Source organism: Salvelinus namaycush, chromosome 27 (genome assembly GCF_016432855.1).
Source record: "Salvelinus namaycush isolate Seneca chromosome 27, SaNama_1.0, whole genome shotgun sequence".
NCBI lineage: Eukaryota > Metazoa > Chordata > Actinopteri > Salmoniformes > Salmonidae > Salvelinus > Salvelinus namaycush.
In genome coordinates, this window is record NC_052333.1 from 24,810,933 (window position 1) to 24,835,176 (window position 24,244).

Genomic DNA, 24,244 nt, shown 5'->3' on the forward strand with positions numbered 1-24,244 from the left:
GTGAGATTGTTATTTTCAGTAAAAATAAGAGATACGATTTTTTGTGTCATTATAGTTTATACATAGTTTATACTAATGTATCGCTGAAGGTAGGGCCTTGAATGTCCAGTATACAGCTGAGTAAGCTGTCCCATTGGCTTTGTGTGGTTGAGAGAAAGTACAATAGACAGACACAGACAGACAAACTATTCTGTTCTATTCTAGAGATATAATTAGAAAAATTCACAACTTGGTTATTATTATTCAGCGGATCAGATTCAGAGATATTTCTCTACATGTGACATCGGCTCTAAATTGTCTCTATGTACTGTGTGTGTGTGTGTGTGTGTGTGTGCGTGTGTGTAATGTTTACTGTTCATTTCTGATTTAAAATCAAATCAAGTTGTATTAGTCACATGCGCCGAATACAACAGAACCTTACAGTGAAATGCTTACTTACGAGCCCCTAACCAACAGTGCAGTTAAAAAAAAAAAAAAAGGACAAGAGATAAGAGACAAAGAGATCAAAGTAACAAGTAATTAAAGAGCAGCAGTAAAAAATAACAATATATACAGGGGGGTGCCAGTACAGAAGTCAATGTGCCGGGGCACATTGAGGTAGTATGTACATGTAGGTAGAGTATTTAAAGTGACTATGTATAGATGACAACAGAGAGTGGCAGTGGTGTGGAGAGGGGATGGGGGGGCAATGCAAATAGTCTGGGAAGCCATTTGACTAGATGTTCAAGAGTCTTATGGCTTGGGGGTAGAAGATGTTTAGAAGCCTCTTGGACCTAGACTTTATTATTTCACTTTGGCTTATCTATTTCACTTGCTTTGGCAATGTAAACATATGTTTCCCATGCCAATAAAGCCCTTTGAATCGAATTGAGAGAGGGAAACTTGAATCTGATTGGCTATACTGCGTCTGTCTACGCCCATTGTGTTTATCATTGGCTGTTTCGTGAATCCTGCGCGATTCCAACCGTCGGAGTCTGCGCGGTGAAGAAAGCGCTGAAATTCAAATCTTGAACAGATGTTTCTTTAATACAAAACAGGAACGGAGGCGACTGGTTTGGAGAAACGTCGGCTCATAAACTTTCCGCGTTTGTGGAATTAGGATAGATAAACGATAATTATTTAATATAGCTAAGTCAGTAGATTTGAACAAAGATAAAATATCGGAATGGATCCGTTTACCGAGGTGAGTGCACATGTTCTTTATTTTATCTACTATAGCTAATAAGTAATGGGTAACATTTGCCAGCTAACGTTAGCTACCATGCCATGGCCAGCTAATGTTAGCTATCAAAAACAATTTGCTTGTTGCGTTGCATTAAGATGTTAAACTTGTTTGATAACCAAAATACTCAGTGACTGTCATTAAACTACGTATTTGTAGCACTGAAATAATTCTGTAAAACCTGCACGCAAGCTGACGTTAATCACGTGTTAACTTAGTGGGCGTTAGCTAGCTGTTAACTACCTCCTCGTCCATTTGTTCTTCAACAAAAGGGAATTTAAATATTTTGTTAAATAGCTAACTTTGGCTGATTTCAAATGTTTAACCTTAACTGAAAGTTGTTGGAAACGTTGCTTGTTAGATAGCCAAGTCAGCTGTTATAGAAGTTACATCTAAACCCCGACACCTTCCATATCGTAGCTCCTGTTCTAAAGGTATTTTTCCTCTTCATAATTATAATGCTGTACGTTACATGCCTGCATAAAGCAGTCGGATGACTGTCTTCTTGTCAACAACCCCAGCCCCTCCCTTAACGTGCGAGCAGGGAGAGCGAAATCTACAATTCCCTTATTGGGAATGAATGAATGGATTCCAGTCTCCCCAGGACAAGTTGGAGCTTGGAATAGTTCCAACCTTTGACTGTATTAGTCAAACTACAGTATGACAAAATTAAGAGTTTGAATATGAATACAGGAATTAACGTTAGTGTTTTCATTTACACTGGGTGTTTTCCCCTTAATTTCCATACAGCAACTGCCTGACAATTTCCCTTTTAAATTTCACTATCAATTTGACCAAATGCACTATGAGGAGGACTAGCTAGATTTCATTTTAAAAACCACTCTGGTTTGGAATTGGTTGTGTTCCATGACAACTCAGATATAGAAAAAGCAGCGGCCATCAGCAGTACACAAAATCCCTCAAATTTCCACTCCAGCCAATAGAAAGGCCTCGGGACATTTCAAATCCAGTAGCCACAACATGACAGGAGTGGCTCATTCCTAAGGAATGACGACCACTTTAACAAGTTTTCCACACGGCCTGGCCGGGTGAGAGAGCTGCTCAGGCAACTCTGAAACATGCAGGAATGTGTTGTCTTGCACTGTAGCAGCCAGGGCTCTGTCCCAGGGCAATAGATCATGCCTTAGGACTGTTTGCCTTGGACTGGGGGGCCAGCTAGGGTTTTAGTGTACAGATGAGAAGAACAGACAGGACATGAGGAGGCCAGGGAGAAGGATTTTAGAGGCAATGGCAGCCTTTTATCTCCTTCAGACCCAGTAGTTTTTGTTGACCCTGTGATGTGGACGAAAACGTTTTCACTATTTGAAAGCCATAGACCCCCCTCCATCCACTGTTCACTATGGGTTCAATAAAATAGAACAGAAAGGAAAACATACTAAAATAGCACCAACTTAAAGGGCAACTCCACCACTTTTCAACCTCATGTTTATTATCTCCAGCACCAAACCAATGTCTACATATGTGAAAACAGTGTGTTTCTGATCTGTGGTTAAACAGATGAGAAGGACATAATCAATGTTTCTCTGATATCAGTGTAGAATTTAAACGTAAGAAAATGATTTTCAAAACCTGCAATGAGTTTCTAGCCAGAGGGAGTGTATTTTCTTGCCCACCACGTCACCGCAAATCTGTGTTTGAAAATCACTGTCATTGGGTAGAACTTTTTAACATTATATTTTTCTAGAAATTTGAAACTTTAACTTACAGTACCAGTCAAAAGTTTGGACACACCTACTCAAGCGTTTTTCTTTATTTTTTTTACTATTTTCTACATTGTAGAATAATAGTGAAGACATCAAAACTATGAAATAACACACATGGAATCATGTAGAAACCAGAAGAGTGTTAAACTAATCAAAATATATGTAATATTTGAGATTCTTCAAAGTAGCCACCCTTTACCTTGATGACAGCTTTGCACACTCTTGGCATTCTCTCAACCAGCTTCATCAGGTGCATCAGGTTAAATGCATTTCAATTAACAGGTGTGCCTTGTGAAGTTAATTTGTGGATTTATTTTCCTTAATGCGTTCAAGCCAATCAGTTGTTGTGACAAGGTAGGGGTGGTATAGAGAAGATAGCCCTATTTAGTAAAAGACCAAGTCCATATTATGGCAAGAACAGCCAAAATAAGCAAAGAGAAATGACAGTCCATCATTACTTTAAGACATGAAGGTCAGTCAATCCGGAACATTCCAAGAACTTCAAGTGCAGTCGCAAAAACCATCAAGCGCTATGATGAAACTGGCTCTTATGAGGACCACCACAGGAAAGGAATACCCAGAGTTACCTCTGCTGCAGAGGTTGAGTTCATTAGTTACTAGCCTCAGAAATCGGCAATTAACTGTACCTCAGATTGCAGACCAAATAAATGCTTCACAGAGTTCAAGTAACAAACACATCAACATCAACTGTTCAGTGTGAATCAGCCTTCATGGTCAAATTGCTGCAAAGAAACCACTACTAAAGGACTCCAATAAGAAGTGACTTGTTGGGGCCAAGAAACATAAGCAATGGACATTAGACCGGTGGAAATTTGTCCTTTGATCTGATGAGTCCAAATTTGAGATTTTTGGTTCCAACCGCCGTGTCTTTGTGAGATGCATTTTAGATTCTTCAAAGTAGCCATTATTTGCCTAGATTACAGCTTGGCATTCTCTCAACCAACTTCACCTGGAATGCTTTTCCAACAGTTTTGAAGGAGTTCCCACATATGCTGAGCACTTGTTGGCTGCTTTTCCGTTACTCTGCTGTTCAACTCATTCCAAACCATCTCAATTGGTTTGAGTTCGGGTGATTGTGGAGGCCAGGCCATCTGATGCAGCACTCCTTCTTGGTCAAATAGCCCTTACACAGTCTGGAGGTTTGTTGGGTCATTGTCCTGTTGAAAAACAAATGATAGTCCCACTAAGCGCAAACCAGATGGGATGGCATATCGCTGCAGAATGCTGTGGTAGCCATGCTGGTTGTGTGCCTTGAATTCTAAATAAATCACTGTCACCAGTAAAGCACCCCCCACACATCACAATTCCTCCTCCATGCTTCACGGTGGGAACCACACATACAGAGATTATCCGTTCACCTACTCTGCATCTCACAAAGACACAGCGGTTGGAACCAAAAATCTAAAATTTAGACTCATCAGACCAAAGGACAGGTTTCTACCGGTTCCTCTCTAGGTTTCTTCCTAGGTTCTGGCCTTTCTAGGGAGTTTTTCCTAGCCACTGCTTCTACACCTGCATTGCTTGCTGTTTGGGGTTTTAGGCTGGGTTTCTGTATAGCACTTTGTGACATCGGCTGATGTAAGAAGGGCTTTATAAATACATTTGATTAATGAAATACATTTGATACTGTATGTAGACATAGGGCTGGGCGATGTGGCCTAAAATCATCTAGATTTTTTAAATATTTTTATTTTTATTTATTTTTTACTTATGGGCAATTCAAAATATCAAGATTTGTGCAATTTTAAATGTAAAGTGCACTGCATTCAAACAGTCAGCAATAATCAAATTAATTGAGGTCTTGTGAAATTATGCCTAGGTTAAAAGTAAGCCTTCCACAACCATGCAACCCACTAATAATTTGTTGCAATAATCACTGATCTGACTTTCAAGTACCCTTTTGTTTACACATTTTACCAGAACCATGCATAACGGACCAATTTCTTGTAGCAGGCATTATGGAAAACTAACACAGGTCTCATAAACAATCTCTCAAGCAACAGCCCACATGCTCGTGAGTAGCAAGCATGCTTTATATTTAAAGTATAGCTAACTTGGATCTATTTGCTAGCTAACAAGATAGAACAGTTGAATTGTTATGAACACACCGTTCTGTCCGTCTCCAACTGTTTGACCAGCATGCTAGCCTGTCCACTTTGTTCAGATGTTGAAGTCAAGTGGCCTACCTTATTTCTCAGAATGAGAATGAGTTGCCAATTCCTTATGTTTTTTATGCTTATTGCACATTTATTAACAGACTAGACAGCTACTATAACAGTCTGTGGCTAAAATGCTTCTAGTGGTATGTTGGACTGAGCATCAGAAATGTTGCATTAATTTTCCAGAATCTGTGTTCATTGATACTCCCGTTTTAGTGTGGTCTGCTCTGGAGGAGTTGGAATTTGAGGAGTCGATACATAAAAAGGCTGTTAGTAATGTTAAATTCTCCTTTATTACAGTAAAATGTCTTCATGTGTTTGTGTCCATATGACCGATTCTGTTGGACCAAACGTCAAATACAAATAGCGAGTTGAAAGAAGTGATCTTTCATATTTGTTACTGTGAGTGGGAGGGGCTTTGTGTGCATGTGTAAATGGGAAGATGCTCAGTAACAGTGGAAGGGGCGAAGGAGACGAGACCAAAAGACATGAGAACAGGCGAACATAAACGCTCATCAAAAATGTTTACAAAATATGGAATATCGCACAAAAACATGCATTTGAATTAATCAAATTAATTTGATATCGCCCAGCCCTATGTAGACACTGGTTGGGTGTTGGAGATAATGAATGAGGTTTAAAAGTGGCGGAGTTGCACTTTAAGTTTACAATGGTGTGGAATGTCCCTCAGGATGTCACTTTTATGTGCTAGTCAATGCTGGCTGGACAGTACAGCGGGCTACTACTAAGTCCTGTTCTAATTAGATTCAATCAAATTAGAAAATAGGAGAAAGTGCACACAGTGCTCTAAATGTAAATGTTATGTCATAATGAGGTATTGTTTTTCTTCCCTTTTCAGAAACTCCTGGAGAGGACCCGTGCTCGCAGGGAGAACCTGCAGAAGAAGATGGCAGAGAGGTCCACTGCTTCCAACAGACAGATGGCCAAGAGAGCTAGGGAGCCTCTGGCTGAGACTTGCAACAGCCTGGTCACAGAGCCTGTCGTCGACAAAGGTAAGGAAGGCCTTCCTACAAAAAGATCATACACTTTTTTTCTCAAAGGGATACAACATAAAATACATCAATTATTATTTGCGAGCACAGTGCTCCCTCTGGTTGCGATAGTGAATATGGTGTAGATTAGTTTTGTTTTATTTGAAACCCCAGATGGTTCCATTAGCCTTCAGGAAGTGGTTGAACTTCCTGACCTGCATGTGCAGAGCTTTCCGTACAGGAAGCTTGACTGTTGAAACTGCTCAGAGAATGATCTGATCAAATCAGAGTGGGATGGGTCTAGTCTTGCAGCTTTCCCTATGCTGTGTACAAAAATAGACAAAATGGTGACTTTTCAGATTGTCTGTATATCAAATACTTATTCATTTTGTGGATTGGAAATCTCCCAGTGTGTAAACTTAACTCGTGGTGTGTTTCTTACTTGTCCCCCCAGCCCCCCAACATTCCACCAAGCCCTCTCCCTCCAAGCGGAGTCGTTCAGGTGAACTTGACAAGCCCACCATTATTGGTGAGGAGAACAGGGAGCCTGCAATGCCTCCTCGCACCCTGACCCCTACTCAGTCAGATCCCCAGACTGACAGGAAGGCCCCAACAGACCCAGCCAGCATCCTCTCTGCCTCTTCTCTAGAGAGGGTGGATGTCTGCCCTGCTCCTCCCATTCCTGAACCAGGGCCCATGGTGGCAACACAGCTTGTCCCAGAGCAGGTCAGGACCAGGGAGGTAGCGCGCCCTGCCCCAAAACCAGAGAAGGTGGCTGTGAGTGCTGCTCCACAGAGGACCAGGGATGTGGAGGTGGTGCCTACTAGCCCAGTTCTTCAGAGGAGCAGAGAAGAGCAGAGGGAGGCTCCCACCTCCTCCACCCCTGCTGCCATGAAGTCTCGCCTGGCCAGACTAGCTGAACAGAGGCAGTACTGGGACTCTGAAGGTAAGGAGCATGGTCTTTTGACTAGCTCGGTCATTTCATTTGTACATGTAGCACCTGCTTAACCATGTATAGAAGACCTGGATTTATTTATTTTTTACGCAACTTCTAATATCAGTTTTGAATTATACTACAACAATCATATTAAACACACATTAGTATTTTGGGCTGACAAATTTGAATATCTATGTTTTTCCCCTCCAAGGTACATCTGAGGTTCCAGACATCCCAGCAACTCTGTCTCCAGTGAAGAACCAGACACAGTCGAGGCAGGCTGTAGCCCCAGTCCCCACACCCGTCCATGCTGCTGCGTCCTCAGAGGCCCCTGTAGGCAGGAAGGGTCGGCTGGCCAACCTCGCAGCCACCATTGGGTCCTGGGAGGACGACCTCAGCCACGCGGCCACTCGCAGCAGCAGAGACAATGCACAAGGGAAGCCTGGTAGTGTCAGTACCGCCACCCCTGCTTGGAGGAGAGAGGCTGGAGCCAAACCCACCTCTGCTGCTGCAGACCGTCCACAAATGAGTCAGTCATCAAACAGAAAGCCTGCTCTGGATTCCAACCAGGTGAGTCACCAATCAATCAAATGTATTTATAAAGCCCTTTTTACATCAGCTGATGTCACAAAGTGCTATACAGAAACCCAGCCTAAAACCCCAGCAGCAAGCAATGCCGATTTAGAAGCACGGTGGCTTGGAAAAACTCCCTAGAAAGGCAGGAACCAAGAAAGGAACCAGGCTCTGAGGGGTGGCCAGTCCTCTTCTAGCTGTGCCGGGTGGAGATTATAACAGAACATGGCCAAGATGTTCATAGATGACCAGCAGGGTCAAATAATAATAATCACAGTGGTTGTAGAGGGTGCAATAGGTCAGCACCTCAGGAGTTCATGTCAGTTGGCTTTTCATAGCCGATCATTCAGAGTTTGAGACAACGGGTGTGGTAGAGAGAGAGAGTCGAAATCAGCAGGTCCAGGACAAGGTAGCACGTCCGGTGAACAGGTCAGGGTTCCATAGCCGCAGGCAGATCAGTGAAAATTGGAGCAGCAGCACGACCAGGTGGACTGAGGACAGCCAGGAGTCATCAGGCCAGGTAGTCCTGAGGCATGGTCCTAGGGCTGAGGGATATAAAAAAAAATCTCACACCGGATAAAATGGGAGGAATAATCCAGATATAACAGACTGACCCTAGCCCCCAGACGCATAAATACAACAGTTGACTTAGTTACTAGTCATAATGTTCCTAACTGTATATCAATATGTCAATGCATGGGAGAAACTGATTCTATACAGTCATTTTGAATGTGAAAAATAAGAAATTAAGATATGAATTGGTGATACTTTGCAAGAAAGCGGTGTGCAATAACTTATTTTAAATAGTTATGTTTCGACGCACAAGACTTTGAGATTTACTGAACAGTTTGGTTAATAATTTCCCTCTTGCATTTCTTCAGCAGCCTGTCCACTCCCCAGTCAAGTCCACCAGAGCGTTCCCCCCCAGCCCTCAGAAGACTGAAGTACCTGAAGCCAGACCAGCTCTACGGACAGGCAGAGGTCTCCCCTCTCCTGTATCCAGTCCCCAGAGGAGTTACCAGGGGAGAGCCTCAGCCTTCACCCCCAGCCCCCAGAAAGGTGCTCTCTCCTCAGCCTCACCTGTGCCTCAGAGCCCCCTGAAGAACCAGGCCCTGTCCCGAGCCCTGGAGGTCAACGGTAGCCCCGAGAAGCCAGAGCTCCCCACACAGCCCTCCACCATCGGGCCCACTGGACCCTCTGTCCTGCAGACCAGGGAGAGGTTCACCAAGGAGACCACCCCGGCCACTCCCCTGCAGCAGCGAGGCACTGCTGGAGCAACTGGAAATCCAGGTGAGCGAGAATGAGCACTCAACTTAGCTTTGTTGTGTTTCCTACACTAAAGTCAACAGCTTATTAGGATGTTCTGAAATATCAGATGTTTTAATACACAGTCTCTGCTCATTTGACAATTGCTGGTCAAACCATTGCTGGTTTCAAACATGTGTATGTCCACTTCCATTGTCCTCCAAGAGTTACTGAATATTTTCTATTCTATTTCCAGCAGGTGTCAAGTCGTTCATGGAGCGTTTTGGGGAGAGGTGCCAGGAGCGTTCTGGCCTGAGTTCCCCTGCTACCTGCCATGGAGCAGCCACTCATAACCCAAATGTAGTGAACCCGTCTCGGGCAGGCCTGGCTGGTCGTACCCCTGTAGTGAGCCAGTCTGTGACCCCCAACACCAGGCTGGTGCAGGAGAGGCTGAGAGCTGCCCAGGCTGCCAACACTGCCACCGCCCTTGCACAGAAACAGAAACTGGTACGTACAGTTCACTTTATTTACCTAGACCATCTACCTTAATGTCTTTAGTTTTGCCTTTGTACAGCACTTAGGCGTTTCTTTTTGTAATAAATAGCTTTTTTAATTATTTTATTAAAAGTATTACATTTATGACATTTGTTTTGTGACCAGACTGATGGAAAGTAGTCCTTTTCTTGTTCTTTATTGCAGGAGCGTGAGTCGGAATTGGCTCAGATTCGTAACCGTTTCCAGAAAGGGAACAGCATTTGGAAGAACAAGGAGGAGGTGGCAGACACCAAGAAACTCACACAGGCCAAGGTTGGTGGGGAAATATATTTCGGTCCCGCTTGGACAAAACTTCAAATCTGCAGACTGGTGTATGATGGACGACTGCAAAGCAGTTATGAAGGAAATGTTATTGAGCCTGTAATCATTTTTCTCAGGATCTGATTGAGCAGCCTGAGGAGAGAGGGCCTGTTGTCTCCCAGGCTGATGATGAGCCAACAGCTTCCCCTCTGGATAGCCTGAATGCTGCTCCCAAGAAACCCACCACCCCAACCTCCATCCCTGTGAAGAGAGTAGAATTCTCCGTGGAGAAGCCTTCTGAGGAAGAAACACAGGAGGAGGAATCAGGTACTGTATTTACTGAGTACACTACTTGATCATACTAACTTGGCTTTCTTAAGATTACACTAATCATAGAGGTCTTCGGATGCTTTAATCAGATGCAAATTTCTGAATTTTTGTCTTAAGTTTTCAGTCATTAACAAACTTAATCAGAGCAGTCCCCCTTATAATTTAAGTGATGGCGTCACTGTAACATTCCACTCACTATTGTCTCACTGCAGACGAAGAAGAGAGTCATGAGATGGAGATGAACGTGGACCAGTCCAACAACTCTGAGATCAACAACTTTGACGGGTTCCAGGACCAGAGTGAGGAGCTGAGTGGTGAGGAGGGTGAAGGAGAAGAGGAGGAAGATAAACTGAACATCTCCTCGATGTCCATCCTGGCCCCCTTCTCTGAGTCTGTGGCTGCTGTGATCAAGAGCCCAGTAAGGAAGATGATGGTGAGTTACAGTACAAAGCTGGAAACAATGGGGGGAAAAATGCTAAGCATACAAAGCATAATAATCTTTCAGCTATTTAATGTATTGGACTGCTTTTGAATGGAAGCTTGTCATATTTTTTTTGTGCCCATGGACTAATGTCATGGCTAGTAATGACATTTTTGGGCCAACCTAATACATCTTTATGTATATCCCTGCCCAGACGTCGACCCCAGCCAGTTCATTCAACGCTAAGAGCCAGACTCCTGACATTGTTTCCAGACCCAGTAAGTTCCAAAGGGCTCGCTTGCTCCGGGCTGGATCATCAGACAGCCTAGAGACAGACGAACATGAGGACCACAACCTGCCCTACAGGTAACCAACCACTCAACGCCACATATCCTAACTGGTGCCTTACTGAATTGATGGTATCTAATGTAACTGGCTGAGGTTCAACCCTTCAAATGATACGTCAACAACATTTTTATTTGTCATTTTAGTTTCGCTGAGTTCAAGATACGACCCCTAACTATTTTCTCTTAGGTCATTCAGACTCTTGTATCCAATTAACTCTGTTGATACTTGTTCACCCTCTACATGTGTTTTCCTTTCTCTTCTAGTATTGATGCGTACAGGTCGACCAGGATCAAGGAGAGTACCGAGAGGCCCTGTGTGAAGCAGGTCATCGTGAAGAAGGAGGACGTGTCTCGGAGAGCAGCAGAGGAGCCCAGGAGCCAAGGACACACCAGCATCAAACAGAAGATGAAGGTAAAGGCACGACAGACCGGTAGGATTGTTGAGCGTCTGCCGGCCGAGAGTACTTAACACCTCTGAACAGAGCGCCGCTGTAATTTGCAAACTGATTCCACATGTAGAAAACGGACGGAAATTACGTACGTCAATCGCCAATGGTGGGTGGTCCTTATAACACAGTAAAGTTAATCGTCGTCAGTAAAGTTAATGATGGTGTTGGAGTCGTGCTTGGCCACGCAGTCATGGTTGAACAGGGAGTACAGGAGGGGACTAAGCACACACCCCTAGAGGGCCCCTGTGTTGAGGATCAGCGTGGCAGATGTTGTTGCTTAGACTTACCACCTGGGGGCGGCCCATCAGGAAGTCCAGGATCCAGTTGCAGAGGGAGGTGTTTAGTCCTAGGGTCCTTAGCTTAGGAATGAGCTTAAAGGGCACTATGGTGTTGAACGCTCAGCTGATGCTAATGAACAGCATTCTCTCATACAGTTGGTCATAACAACTCGTTTTTCAACCACTCCACAAATTTCCTGTTAGCAAACAATAGTTTTGGCAAGTTGGTTAGGTCATCTACTTTGTGCATAACACAAGTAATTTTTCCAACAATTGTTTACCGACAGATTATTTCACTATCACAATTCCAGTGGGTCAGAGGTTTAAATACACTAAGTTGACTGTGCCTTTAAACAGCTTGGAAAATTCCAGAAAATGTCATGGCTTTAGAAGCTTCTGATAGGCTAATTGACATCATTTGAGTCAATTGGAGGTGTACCTGTGGATGTATTTCAAGGCCTACCGTCAAACTCAGTGGCTCTTTGCTTGACATCATGGGAAAATCAAAAGAAGTCAGCCAAGACCTCTGTGAAAAAAATTGTAGACCTCCACAAGTCTGGTTTATCCTTAGGAGCAATTTCCAAATGCCTGAAGGTACCACGCTCATCTGTACAAATAATAGTACGCAAGTATAAACACCATTGGACCACGCAGCCGTCATACCGCTCAGGAAGGAGACGTGTTCTGTCTCCTAGAGATGAACGTACTTAGGTGTGAAAAGTGCAAATCAATCCCAGAACAATAGCAAAGGACCTTGTGAAGATGCTGGAGGAAACGGGTACAAAAGTATCTATATCCATAGTAAAACGAGTCCTATATCGACATAACCTGAAAGGCCGCTCAGCAAGGAAGAAGCCACTGCTCCAAAACCACCATAAAAAAGCCAGACTGTTTGCAACTGCACATGGGGACAAAGATTGTACTTTTTGGAGAAATGTCCTCTGGTCTGATGAAACAAAAATAGAACTGTTTGGCCACAATGGCCATCTTTATGTTTGGAGGAAAAAGGGGGAGGCTTGCAAGCTGAAGAACACCATCCCAACCGTGAAGCATGGGGGTGGCAGCATCATGTTGTGAGGGTGCTTTGCTGCAGGAGGGGCAAAGTTAAACAATTTAAAGGCAAATCTACCAAATATTAATTGAGTATGTAAACTTCTGACCCACTGGGAATGTGATTAAAGCTGAAATAAATCATTCTCTACTATTATTCTGACATTTCACATTCTTAAAATAAAGTGGTGATCCTAACTGACGTAAGTCGGGGCATTTTTACTAGGATTAAATGTCCGAAATTGTGAAAAACTGAGTTTAACTGTTTGGCTACGGTGTATTTAAACATCTGACTTCAACTGTAGGTGTTCTTTTTGTCAAGATGGGAAAGGGCAGTGTGGAGTGCAATAGAGATTGCATCATCTGTTGGGGCGGTATGCAAATTGCATTTTGGTCTAGGGTTTCTGGGATGATGTGAGCCATGACCAGACTTTCAAAGTACTGCATGGCTACAGACGTGAGTGCTACTGGTCGGTTGTCATTTAGGCAGGTTACCTTTGTGTTCTTGGGCACAGGGACTATGGTGGTCTGCTTGAAACATGTAGGTATTACAGACTCTGCCAGGGACAGATTGAAAATGTCAGTGAAGACACTTGCCAGTCGGTCAGCGCGTACTCGGAGTACACGTCCTGGTAATCCTTCTGGCCCTGCGGCCTTGTGAATGTTGACCTGTTTAAAGGTCTTACTCACATCGGCTACCATGAGCGTGATCACTTCAGAGTGAATTTCAGAGGTGGCCCTGTCCTACTGTTGGGAATAGTAAGAGATGTAGTAGTAGAGTATAAAATGTCACTCTGTACAAAAACCAGACTTCATAGATTCAAGGTGAAAGTGCTCTGAGTGCAAAATATGTTACTTCTTATAAGTACATCCCTTGGGATCTATTCCCCCTCATTCCATGTAGGTTCTTCTGACCACTGATGATGATTTCCTCGTTCCATGTGACCAATAAGATGTCATCTTTCTGATTACTTGTAGGTTCTGACCTATGAGATGAACCTGCAGCAGACTGTGATCAGCCAGGCTAGCCAGGCCCTGAACTGCTGTACTGATGAAGAGCATGGGAAAGGCTCGCAGGTGGAGGCAGAGGCTGAGAGGCTGCTGCTCATAGCCAGTGAGATCCCCTTCCACCCCAGTGCACACACTGATAGCCAATCCCAATTTGCTCCATACCCCTTGGGGATGGGCTTTTATATCTTACGACTATCGACATGCATTTCACACAAACATTGCATTCTGTTTTCTTCAGTCTTTCTTACGTTTTTTCTTGTCACCCTCCAGCGGAGAAGCGGGGGGCACTGAAGGCAGAGTTGGACCGTCTGAAGGGAGAGGGTCCTAGCGGTCATAGGAGGGGGCAGGGTGGGGACATGGGGGTCTCCGCCTCCAAGGGATCCATCTCTCTCCTGGAGCTACGATTGCCCCTCAAGGCTGACTTTGTCTGCTCTGCTGCTAACAAGCCAGGTAGAGACCCAACACCCAACAATTGTTACTTAATTATCTCTTCTAACCATGTTTTTTTATTTGTATTTTTGTTGGTGAATGATGTATGTCTTTAGTGTGTAATGTGCCTTCAACCAAATTGCCTTTGTGGACAATGCAGTTATATTGATCTCCTGTTTTCCACATTGTACTGTCTAAAACAAGATACAAGTAGATTGTTCAATCCAATTGTAATATACTTCATGTATAGTGTGTTAGACTGAACTCATGACATTTTCCACTTTATGTATGTGTTTATTCCAGAGTGGTCCAGCCATTACTTCTTCATCATGATCCGTGCTGGAGCTGAGAATACAGTTGCTACTCCACTAGCCAGCACAAGTAGCGCTATCAGTGGAGATGCAATCACCTTCTCTACCAAGTTCACCATGTGAGTTAAACTGCACCAATTGTCTCTCTGAAATGCTGTAGAATAGTACCACTGTCATGTCATGCCCTCTGTCATACATGTTCTAATGCCTTTCTCGCTCTCTTCCAATTTAGGCCTGACGTCTCTAACGACTTTGCAATTGATATTGAGGTTTACTGCCTGGTGAGTTCTTGCTGCTTTTTGTAAATGCAAATGTGATGATTTGTTATTGTTTGACGAGGACTTGAGCTGAGATATTACTCACTCTAACCCTGGTTATTTCTTCAGGTGCAGAAGCGCGAGTTGAACCCTGACAAGAGGAAGAAGCCCAGCAAGTCAAAGGTGTGATTTAATCAAATATAGTGTAACAAACTACAATTCAGTTTATTGAATATTTGAACTTGGAATATTCTTCTATCTTTCCTTCTAGTTTCTACTTGAATACAGAGCGATTGTTATGTATCAGAAAATGCATTTATACCATTGCATTTAGAGATATGTTTAAACAACGTCCTGTCTCTAAGATGAGATTTGGTAGAGCTGTGTTCACGAGGCCCACAAGTTGTGCTTGTCAGTAGGGACTCATTTAAAAAAAAAAACTACTCACCTTTTGGTGTGGGTGTACTGTAATTTTACTGCTCGGTAGTAGAACAGCTAACACTAGGCATACCTGGGCCTACTGCTTCCCAACACACATTAGGCTCCACTTTCCATTCCAACACACGGTGAAGGGTCTCTTTTGAAAGGCTTTGTTCACAGCTCTCAATGGTGGGGTTGGTTTAGTCAGTGTTTTGAATTACCCATTCATTCACTTGTCTATGTCCTGACGTAACCACTTCTGAAACTGAATCACCTTTTCTCTTTCTAGGCCATCACTCCCAAGAGGTTCCTCTCTGTAAGCTTTCATTCTTACCGTCCTTCTCTAATACACTACTACCTTCTGGTCATATACAGAATGTTTGTTTGAACACTTATCGTATCTGTTCAGGGGGATTGGTAGGAATGATCGTCACATGGAAAATGTAGAAATGCATTATACTATTATTCTGTTACTGTTGTCATATATGATGTTTGCAGTACGTAAAGTCAGCGATCTTGTAAATGATTCTAAACATGCCTCTCCTCTTCGTAACATCTCTTTCTTTGCCCCTGTAGAAGAGCAGTTTGACTCCAGGTAAGGATACTTTTTAAATAACTGCTGCTAGTGGATAATTTTTATGTTTTTACTTGCAGTAATTGTGATGTGTGGTTCAGTTGATAATTCTTATTAATTTTGAAAGTCTCTCTGGATGATAATGTCTGCTAAAACACTTTTTTTTATAGCTTAAACAAAAAAATCCTCTTCTCTCTTTGCAGTGGTGGCCAGTCCTGGGGGCCCTAATACAGTCCGCACCAGTAACTTTGTCCTGGTCGGGTCTCACAAGCTGACTCTTGCCTCAATTGGGAAAAACAAGTTTCTATTGGAGAAGGTAAAATCCAAAGACTTTTGTAACATTTTAACTTTTTTGTTCTGACTCTTCACTTCCATTTCTGTCCTGAATTCACCCTCTATTTCCACTTAGGCTGACCTCTGCTGTGTCTGCACACAATACCAGTTACTGTCCAGGGGAATCGTAGGGTAGGGGGTAACATTTGTAGAAGTTAGAACTGACTGTTGTCCTGATAGAGGCTGGAGCAGGGAGACAGGCCTGCAAATCTGAAACACAACACGCACACACAGACAGTCTTTGTTCTCCCACCTGCACTGTCTGTGTGCTGCCTGCCCGCCTCGGACGCTCATTCACTCACACACTCTCCTTGTTTCTCTCTTTTAGATCAAATATGAAGGCATTGAGAGAGAGCTTCTTAGAGACATGTTTCACAGCAAGGTTGCTACTCCATCCATAACCACTAATATTTTGGGGTGTGTGGTGGTTTGTGACCAAAATAATCTGCCTCTGTTGTGGCACTAACATTTCTAACCTCAATTTACAAGTTGGTTGTTATTGTCGTGAGGAAAGTAAGTTGTGCTGGATGTCTTTTGTATGTTTTTTATTTTAAGTGGGTGTTTCAGGCACAGTATCCAGTTAAGTTCTCACCATCCAGCCAACTGACTCTTATTAGAAGACAACAGGATTGCAATTCTACCTAAAACCTCATTAACCCCATCTGTCCTGTCACCCAGCATTTGGTGGAGGTGTTGGTTGTTTTTCAGCTGAGGCCTGTGTTACATGTCCTGTGTAATCTGTTCCAGGTGCCTTTCCTGTGCCCCATGGAGGGCCATATCTACCTGAAGATGCAGTATGAGGTGGGCTCCCTGGTGGAGGAGAGAGGCTTCCTGGTGAGTACACGCATGCATCAGATGCAGTGTAGACATACAGTGGGGCAAAAAAGTATTTAGTCAGCCACCAATTGTGCAAGTTCTCCCACTTAAAAAGATGAGAGAGGCCTGTAATTTTCATCATAGGTACACTTCAACTATGACAGACAAAATTAGGGGGAAAAATCCAGAAAATCACATTGTAGGATTTTTAATGAATTTATTTGCAAATTATGGTGGAAAATAAGTATTTGGTCACCTACAAACAAGCAAGATTTCTGGCTCTCACAGACCTGTAACTTCTTCTTTAAGAGGCTCCTCTGTCCTCCACTCGTTACCTGTATTAATGGCACCTGTTTGAACTTGTTATCAGTATAAGACACCTGTCCACAACCTCAAACAGTCACACTCCAAACTCCACTATGGCCAAGACCAAAGAGCTGTCAAAGGACACCAGAAACAAAATTGTAGACCTGCACCAGGCTGGGATGACTGAATCTGCAATAGGTAAGCAGGTTGGTTTGAAGAAATCAACTGTGGGAGCAATTATTAGGAAATGGAAGACATACAAGACCACTGATAATCTCCCTCGATCTGGGGCTCCACGCAAGATCTCACCCTGTGGGGTCAAAATGATCACAAGAACGGTGAGCAAAAATCCCAGAACCACACGGGGGGACCTAGTGAATGACCTGCAGAGAGCTGGGACCAAAGTAACAAAGCCTACCATCAGTAACACACTACGCCGCCAGGGACTCAAATCCTGCAGTGCCAGACGTGTCCCCCTGCTTAAGCCAGTACATGTCCAGGCCCGTCTGAAGTTTGCTAGAGAGCATTTGGATGATCCAGAAGAAGATTGGGAGAATGTCATATGGTCAGATGAAACCAAAATAGAACTTTTTGGTAAAAACTCAACTCGTCGTGTTTGGAGGACAAAGAATGCTGAGTTGCATCCAAAGAACACCATACCTACTGTGAAGCATGGGGGTGGAAACATCATGCTTTGGGGCTGTTTTTCTGCAAAGGGACCAGGACGACTGATCCGTGTAAAGGAAAGAATGAATGGGGCCATGTATCGTGAGATTTTGAGTGAAAACCTCCTTCCATCAGCAAGGGCATTGAAGATGAAACGTGGCTGGGTCTTTCAGCATGACAATGATCCCAAACACACCGCCCGGGCAACGAAGGAGTGGCTTCGTAAGAAGCATTTCAAGGTCCTGGAGTGGCCTAGCCAGTCTCCAGATCTCAACCCCATAGAAAATCTTTGGAGGGAGTTGAAAGTCCGTGTTGCCCAGCAACAGCCCCAAAACATCACTGCTCTAGAGGAGATCTGCATGGAGGAATGGGCCAAAATACCAGCAACAGTGTGTGAAAACCTTGTGAAGACTTACAGAAAACATTTGACCTCTGTCATTGCCAACAAAGGGTATATAACAAAGTATTGAGAAACTTTTGTTATTGACCAAATACTTATTTTCCGCCATAATTTGCAAATAAATTCATTAAAAATCCTACAATGTGATTTTCTGGATTTTTTTTCTCTCATTTTGTCGTTTTTCTCATAGTTGAAGTGTACCTATGATGAACATTACAGGCCTCTCTCATGTTTTTAAGTGGGAGAACTTGCACAATTGGTGGCTGACTAAATACTTTTTTGCCCCACTGTAGCCTAAACATAGATTTACAGATCTACATCACCCATGCCCTCAGGTTGTCAGACTAACATTTTGTTATTTAGAGGGGAGACGTTTGAAATTTCACCTTGGACAGGCTTGAACGCTTTCTTAATCTGTATATTTTTTGTTTTACAGACTATGTTTGAGGATGTGAGTGGATTCGGAGCATGGCACAGGAGATGGTGTGTCCTGTCAGGATACTGTATTTCCTACTGGACCTACCCTGATGATGAGAAACGCAAGGTAGGGGGATGTTGAAGCCAACTATTGGAGTCTTTAGTTTTGAATGATGAGCCCTGTGAGTAATTTTTCAGGACCAGTGGGAATAGGCATTCAGGTTTTGTGGTTATTCTTGACGGTTTTAATGTACCAGTATGTCAATTCATGTTGCTACCAATTAGAGTAGCTTTTAATGTATTTTAATTGTCATTACATTTCTTTGGGTGGGTTCATGTCTTTCTAGAACCCAATGGGTCGCATCAACTTGGCCAACTGCACCAGTCGTAAGGTGGAGCCAGCCAACCGAGAGTTCTGTGCCAGACCCAACACCTTTGAGCTGATCACCGTCCGGCCTCAGAGAGAGAACGACAGAGAGACGCTCGTCAGCCAGTGTGAAAACACCATGTGTGTCACCAAGTAAGTCACTGGTCGAAGTTGCTATAGTACCCTGTGTTGTTTTGTAGGCAAATACCTTGTGTGGAGCAGTTATTTGAAGTCTTGAAGATTGATGGCTTATTTTATGACATTTGACAGACTGAAGACCCAAGTTTTCTATTTTCTGCACTCTACTCCCTGAAGTGAGCACTTGTTCACTCCCCCTCAAAGATTTAAAAACAATTGGATGTGTGTAGGCAGTGTCTAGTGTTACCATATTTCTTAAAACAATCCAATGCTTTTAAATCATTCAGGGAAGTGAACGAGTGCGCGCTTCCGGGAGAAGGGAGGTAAACTGACTTGGGTCTCCGGTCCAGTATACTGAAAGCATAATATGACTCTTTCCGTGTACCTGCAGGAACTGGCTGTGTGCTGACACAAAGGACGAGAGGAACCTGTGGATGCAGAAGCTCAACCAGATCCTGGTGGACCTGCGCATGTGGCAGCCAGACTCCTGCCACAGGCCTGTGTGAGAGCACAGCTCCCCCGCCTGGACTAGAGGGCTAACAACACCCTGCATGGTTCTGGGTCTTGCATATGGACTGTCACGATCAGTGACACTTACGATGACTAAGTGCAATACAGTATTAAAGTTATTAAATAGGATTTACAGGTGTATTATATTTTTAGAGATGCTTTAGTGGACAGTCAAGACAATTTAAGTCAGGGATGGGCAACTGGGGGCCCCCTTTTGTAGCCCCCCATTCTCCAACTTAGTCTGGGTCTCAACCAGGGTTTTCATTAGGAAAATGGACGTTTGACCAGCCACATTTTAATTTACAGGACATTTGAGAAATCTGCCGGAGCCATATGTATTGGCTGCGTAATCTGATTAGGGTGTCCACCCACAGTGCTCAGAATGACAGAAATCACATTTTGATTATGGTAAGTCATATTAACAGAACATTCAAGTCGGCTGCAGCGATGTGCGGTCCTGATTCTGATGGCCACTTTGAAGATGTTAGAATAACTGTCCACATTTACCTTTCCTCGGCCAACAACACGAGCAACGGACAGCAAAACCACTAGCTATGTCAATCTACTATCCTTCATAGTAGAAAAGTTGACCTATTCTATTGGTCAGCTTGTTGAGAAATAGCCTATTCCAAACAGACTCTGAGACCATAATGGGAAGATGGAGCCCAAATTCATACAATCAGTAGGCCTAGGCGACATAAAAAAAATGACCTTAAAGCAATGAATCTGGTGCAACCAATCCAAACGTTTAGCTTAATGTCGATAAACTATGATCCCATGGCGCTTGCAGTGCCAGGGTTGTGGGTTCGATTCCCACAGGGGACCAGTACGAAAATATATGCACTCACTACTGTAAGTCGTTCTGAATAATAGCGTCTGCTAAATGACAAATGTAAATGTATTGACATTATAAGCTCAGCAATGTTCACAAGGCAGTAGGCTATGTGCAAATGTTTGTTCCATAATACAGTTACTGGGAAAAGACCAAAAGAGCACCGCACCTGCAAGCAGTTTCGTGTGATAGATGAAAATATCCGTTAGACATTTAGAAAGGAGATCTAATAGGCTAGGTTCAGGTTTCAAACAATGAAGTATATGTTTTCAAAATGCATAGCCTACTGCCTCCAAAGTGGTGTGTGACGCGCTGATGAAGCCTGTCTTCTGTTGCTGTTTGAGATGCTGCAGCAGCTCTCACTGTCTTACATATGTTCCGCTCTGTCTGTATGCTTTAGGGGTGTGATAAATAAGATGCATAAAGAATATACTGTAGCCTACGCATGCGCCAATTTAATTCCACTAAATGATGCAAATGAACCTATAGACCGATAAGCATGACAAGTCAAATGTATTTCCATCAATGAATAGGCAACAACAACAAAAACATTTCACAATGGGATTCCCCCCCCGGACAATTTACAGGTGCAACTTTATATCGTCTTTTCAACTTACCGTTGAGAGGTAGAATTTAGAAATGTGGTTGTGCATCAGCAGTTTATGTTAAGGCAGTCACTCAATTATCCCATGTCAGCAAAAATGTTTTTGATTGGTAAATTAGTCATGGTCGAATTACAGATGGGGCCCCCATTTAGTCCGCTGTCAAGGGGGGCCGTTTAAAATGTTTTTCTCGAGGTCACTGCATGTGTGTTTATGGATGTGGGTACTCAGACCCACAAGCCACTGGGGCCCCTCATGATGAGTTAGGATTTTGTGGGCCCCACCCTTATCAACGTTGCTTATTCCTGGTTTAAGTTATGAGTGTGAGAGAAATATCAGTAAAGCCATACTTGTGTAGATATTTCAGTATTGACAAGGGCTGCTGGTGCTTTTACACAGTCCACACTGACCCTGTATTTTATACGCACGTCCAAAGTGTTGGGAGGCCATAACCTCAAATATTTGAGAGAATTGAGAAAGTAGCATTTTGGTTGTCTATGCTTATACTCCCACGATGCATCTTGCTGACGAGATATGGCTTCATAGGTTGACTTGTCTAATTTAACATTTTGAATCAATATTTAAGTTGATGTGTCACAAAACCAATTCTAGAATTGTCGGTGTGAAGGTTATGCACCAGAATATTGTGTGTGAATGCTCCACTTTTTCATAGTATTGGGAGAATGGCATGATTGAAAGCACTGTTGAACAACCGTAACACCTATCTGATGATTTTAGATTTAGCCACACAATTCTCTACTTCAATACCCTTTTCCTTTTTTGCTATTCCCTTTTTTCCCCCTTTGCAATCTTAGCTAACCTTATATTTATCATGTTGCGCACTGTGGGTAGAACCTTCTAGGCTGTCGAGACTACCGAACAAAAAGGCCTTTAATATTGTTTGTTTTTATGTCAATGTTTTATATTTTTGTGTCCAGGTTTTAAAGGGTTACAGTTAAACAGGGGGTGTGGATCTGCAGGTATTGGTATATTATACCACCATTCTATTGTAATGGAAAACTTTGACAGTTGAGATTATTGCAAATCCTTTTTTGTATGGGCAGATTTCTATTCTCATTTTAGTATAGCTAGCTCTACACTGTCATTAAGTTAAAAGCTTATTCTCAGTTCAAGTTTTAAGCATGTGCTTGGAGGACTGAAGATGCTATTCGCTCTTGTGATTTTTACAGTGATGTTTTGGGGAGGGTAATATGCCTTATCTACCCATTAATTAGTGCACAAAATGTTAATTATTCTCCAAATGTTGGCAGTTCTATCATATCCCCTGATCTGTCCTGTCTAAATGCCAGTCTTTCATTGGAACAACAAGCACTCCAAAGATTCATTGGATGTACTGGTATTTCTAAAAATGAGACTTAAATAAAAGCCAGCTTTAACCAAAATAGTTGGGTTTCTTTCAAGCTGATCAGAGTTGCAGTTTCATGTTATTTAGGGTACTTTTTCTTGTTTTTAGACCATGTAGAAGAGCATGTCAATATAAAATAGGCTGGAACCATGTACAATTGAACTAAATAGAATGGCTAAATTTAAACGTAATGTCCTTGATAGAATAATGCCGAAACCACACAGATTCTGTAAACAGTGTCGACATTTGCGTGAGAGTAGAGTGCGTTACAACACATGGCTTAAGCTAAGCAGTGTGTGAATTATGTGGACACCCCTTTTTTTAAATGTGTGGATTTGGCTGTTTCAGCCACACAAGCATTGGCAGTAGAATGGCCTTAGTGAAAGCTCATTGACTTTCAACGTGTCACCGCCATAGAATGCCACCTTTCCAACAAGTCAGTTCGTTACATTTCTGCTCTGCTCGAGCTGCCCCGGTCAACTGTAAGGGCTGTTATTGTGAAGTGGAAATGTCTAGGAGCAACAACGGCTCAGCCCCGACGTGGTAGGACACACAACTTCCAGAACGGGACCGGCGAGTGCTGAAGCACTTAGCGCGTAAAAATCGTCTGTCCTCGGTTGCAACGTCGGCACAATAACTGTTCAGCTGGAGCTTCATGAACTGGGTTTCCATGGCAGAGCAGACGCACATAAGCCTAAGTTCACCATGCGCAATGCCAAGCATCGGCTGGAGGGGTGTAAAGCTTGCCTCCCATTGGCCTCTGGGGCAGTGGAAACGCGTTCTCTGGAGTGATGAATAGCGCTTCACAATCTGTCAGTCCGACTGACGAATCTGAGTTTGTCGATGCCGGGAGAATGCTATCGGCCTGAATGCATTTTACCAACTACATTTTGGTGAAAGCAATAATGGTTCGGGCTAGGCCCTTTAGTTCCAGTGAAAGGAAAACTTAACTCTACGAAATGCACAGTGACAGAATTCAGAACATGGCATGTTCTTAGTGTTCTCCCTGTACATTAAACCAGAACAGTAGGTGAAATTTAAGAGGGGCAAATAGACCAGATTATTAGGGTGAGGCACATGGGCTACGAACAGCTTACTGCATAAAATGCACTTAGTATTACTTTCTTAGCTACAGTATACATATCTCTCTGGCATATTACATAATTTATGCTGCGGCATACAAGACATTTTTGGGCTGACCTTGTGCTCTCCTCACTTGAACAGGAAGGTGGCACGGTGGTCCTTCATGGGAAAATTTTATCAGTCGGGCATTCTCTGGATTTGTGGTGCTTTCAAGACGAAGTCGAATCATGATATCATTGATCTTCAGGTCGTAGCTCTAGAAAGAAGCCTGAGTTCCTGAATTACGTTTTGAACGGTCATCCAACTCAGAATTGTATTTCCCAGTCTGAACAATTTTTTTTCAGGAATTCCCTGTTGTCTTGAAGTCACGTTTTCACAGTTCCGAGTTAACAGTTGTTTTGAGCGTGGCACAAATCATGCTTCATTGACAGCATGGCCAATGTTGAATGTTTATCATTTTAAACTTGGAAAAGAGACACTTAATCCCAGATTTGGGACCACACAGCAACTCCACTGAATAGCAGGCTAGTGCTTGCTTTTCAATGCTTGCAGTTAGCCACTCACTGATTCCTTCCAAACCACTCATTGTTGAATTAACGATTGCCAATTTGTGTAACGTTTATGGCAAATGAGAACCGATACATTTTATCTATAAAAGGTTTTGCCAGTAGATTTGTCAACTTGATTCATGATGATGACTGCTAGCTAAGATTTTGAAAGTATGTTGTCATGATGTACTGTCCCCATGAGTGACAGAACACTGAGATAATCATGGCGCAGCTAGAGAACATTACCAACACCTACGCTCCGTATTTTCCACTGGCTGCCCCACCACCACAGAAAGCACTGAGCTAGGCTAAAAC

General features: G+C 43.1%; 1 protein-coding gene across 3 annotated transcripts; it reads left to right on the forward strand.

The window, feature by feature from the left end:
- The first annotated feature begins 1,042 nt into the window (after nucleotides 1–1,042).
- Nucleotides 1,043–22,335, forward strand: LOC120022561 (anillin-like). Of its 3 annotated transcripts, none has more exons than XM_038966514.1 (23): nucleotides 1,043–1,183; nucleotides 5,986–6,139; nucleotides 6,573–7,064; nucleotides 7,267–7,625; nucleotides 8,510–8,918; nucleotides 9,130–9,380; nucleotides 9,573–9,680; nucleotides 9,806–9,995; nucleotides 10,211–10,431; nucleotides 10,634–10,785; nucleotides 11,031–11,178; nucleotides 13,522–13,657; nucleotides 13,825–14,004; nucleotides 14,287–14,413; nucleotides 14,527–14,575; nucleotides 14,681–14,734; nucleotides 15,261–15,287; nucleotides 15,548–15,566; nucleotides 15,749–15,861; nucleotides 16,626–16,712; nucleotides 18,503–18,610; nucleotides 18,831–19,003; nucleotides 19,380–22,335. In XM_038966514.1, the coding sequence occupies exons 1-23, from the start codon at nucleotides 1,166–1,168 to the stop codon at nucleotides 19,492–19,494; spliced, it is 3,690 nt and encodes a 1,229-aa protein (XP_038822442.1). In that variant the 5' UTR covers nucleotides 1,043–1,165; the 3' UTR covers nucleotides 19,495–22,335. The 3 variants fall into 3 exon arrangements, with proteins under 3 accessions (XP_038822442.1, XP_038822443.1, XP_038822444.1); XM_038966515.1 differs by having other exon boundaries at nucleotides 8,513–8,918; XM_038966516.1 differs by lacking the exon at nucleotides 15,261–15,287.
- Nucleotides 22,336–24,244: the final 1,909 nt, after the last annotated feature.

Bases quoted from the DNA above. Each gene is read 5' to 3' on its own strand.
- LOC120022561 (XM_038966514.1), top strand. The intron at 14,414-14,526 runs GTGAGTTAAACT...CTTCCAATTTAG, and splicing joins TTCTCTACCAAGTTCACCAT to GCCTGACGTCTCTAACGACT. The intron at 14,576-14,680 runs GTGAGTTCTTGC...TTATTTCTTCAG, and splicing joins ATATTGAGGTTTACTGCCTG to GTGCAGAAGCGCGAGTTGAA.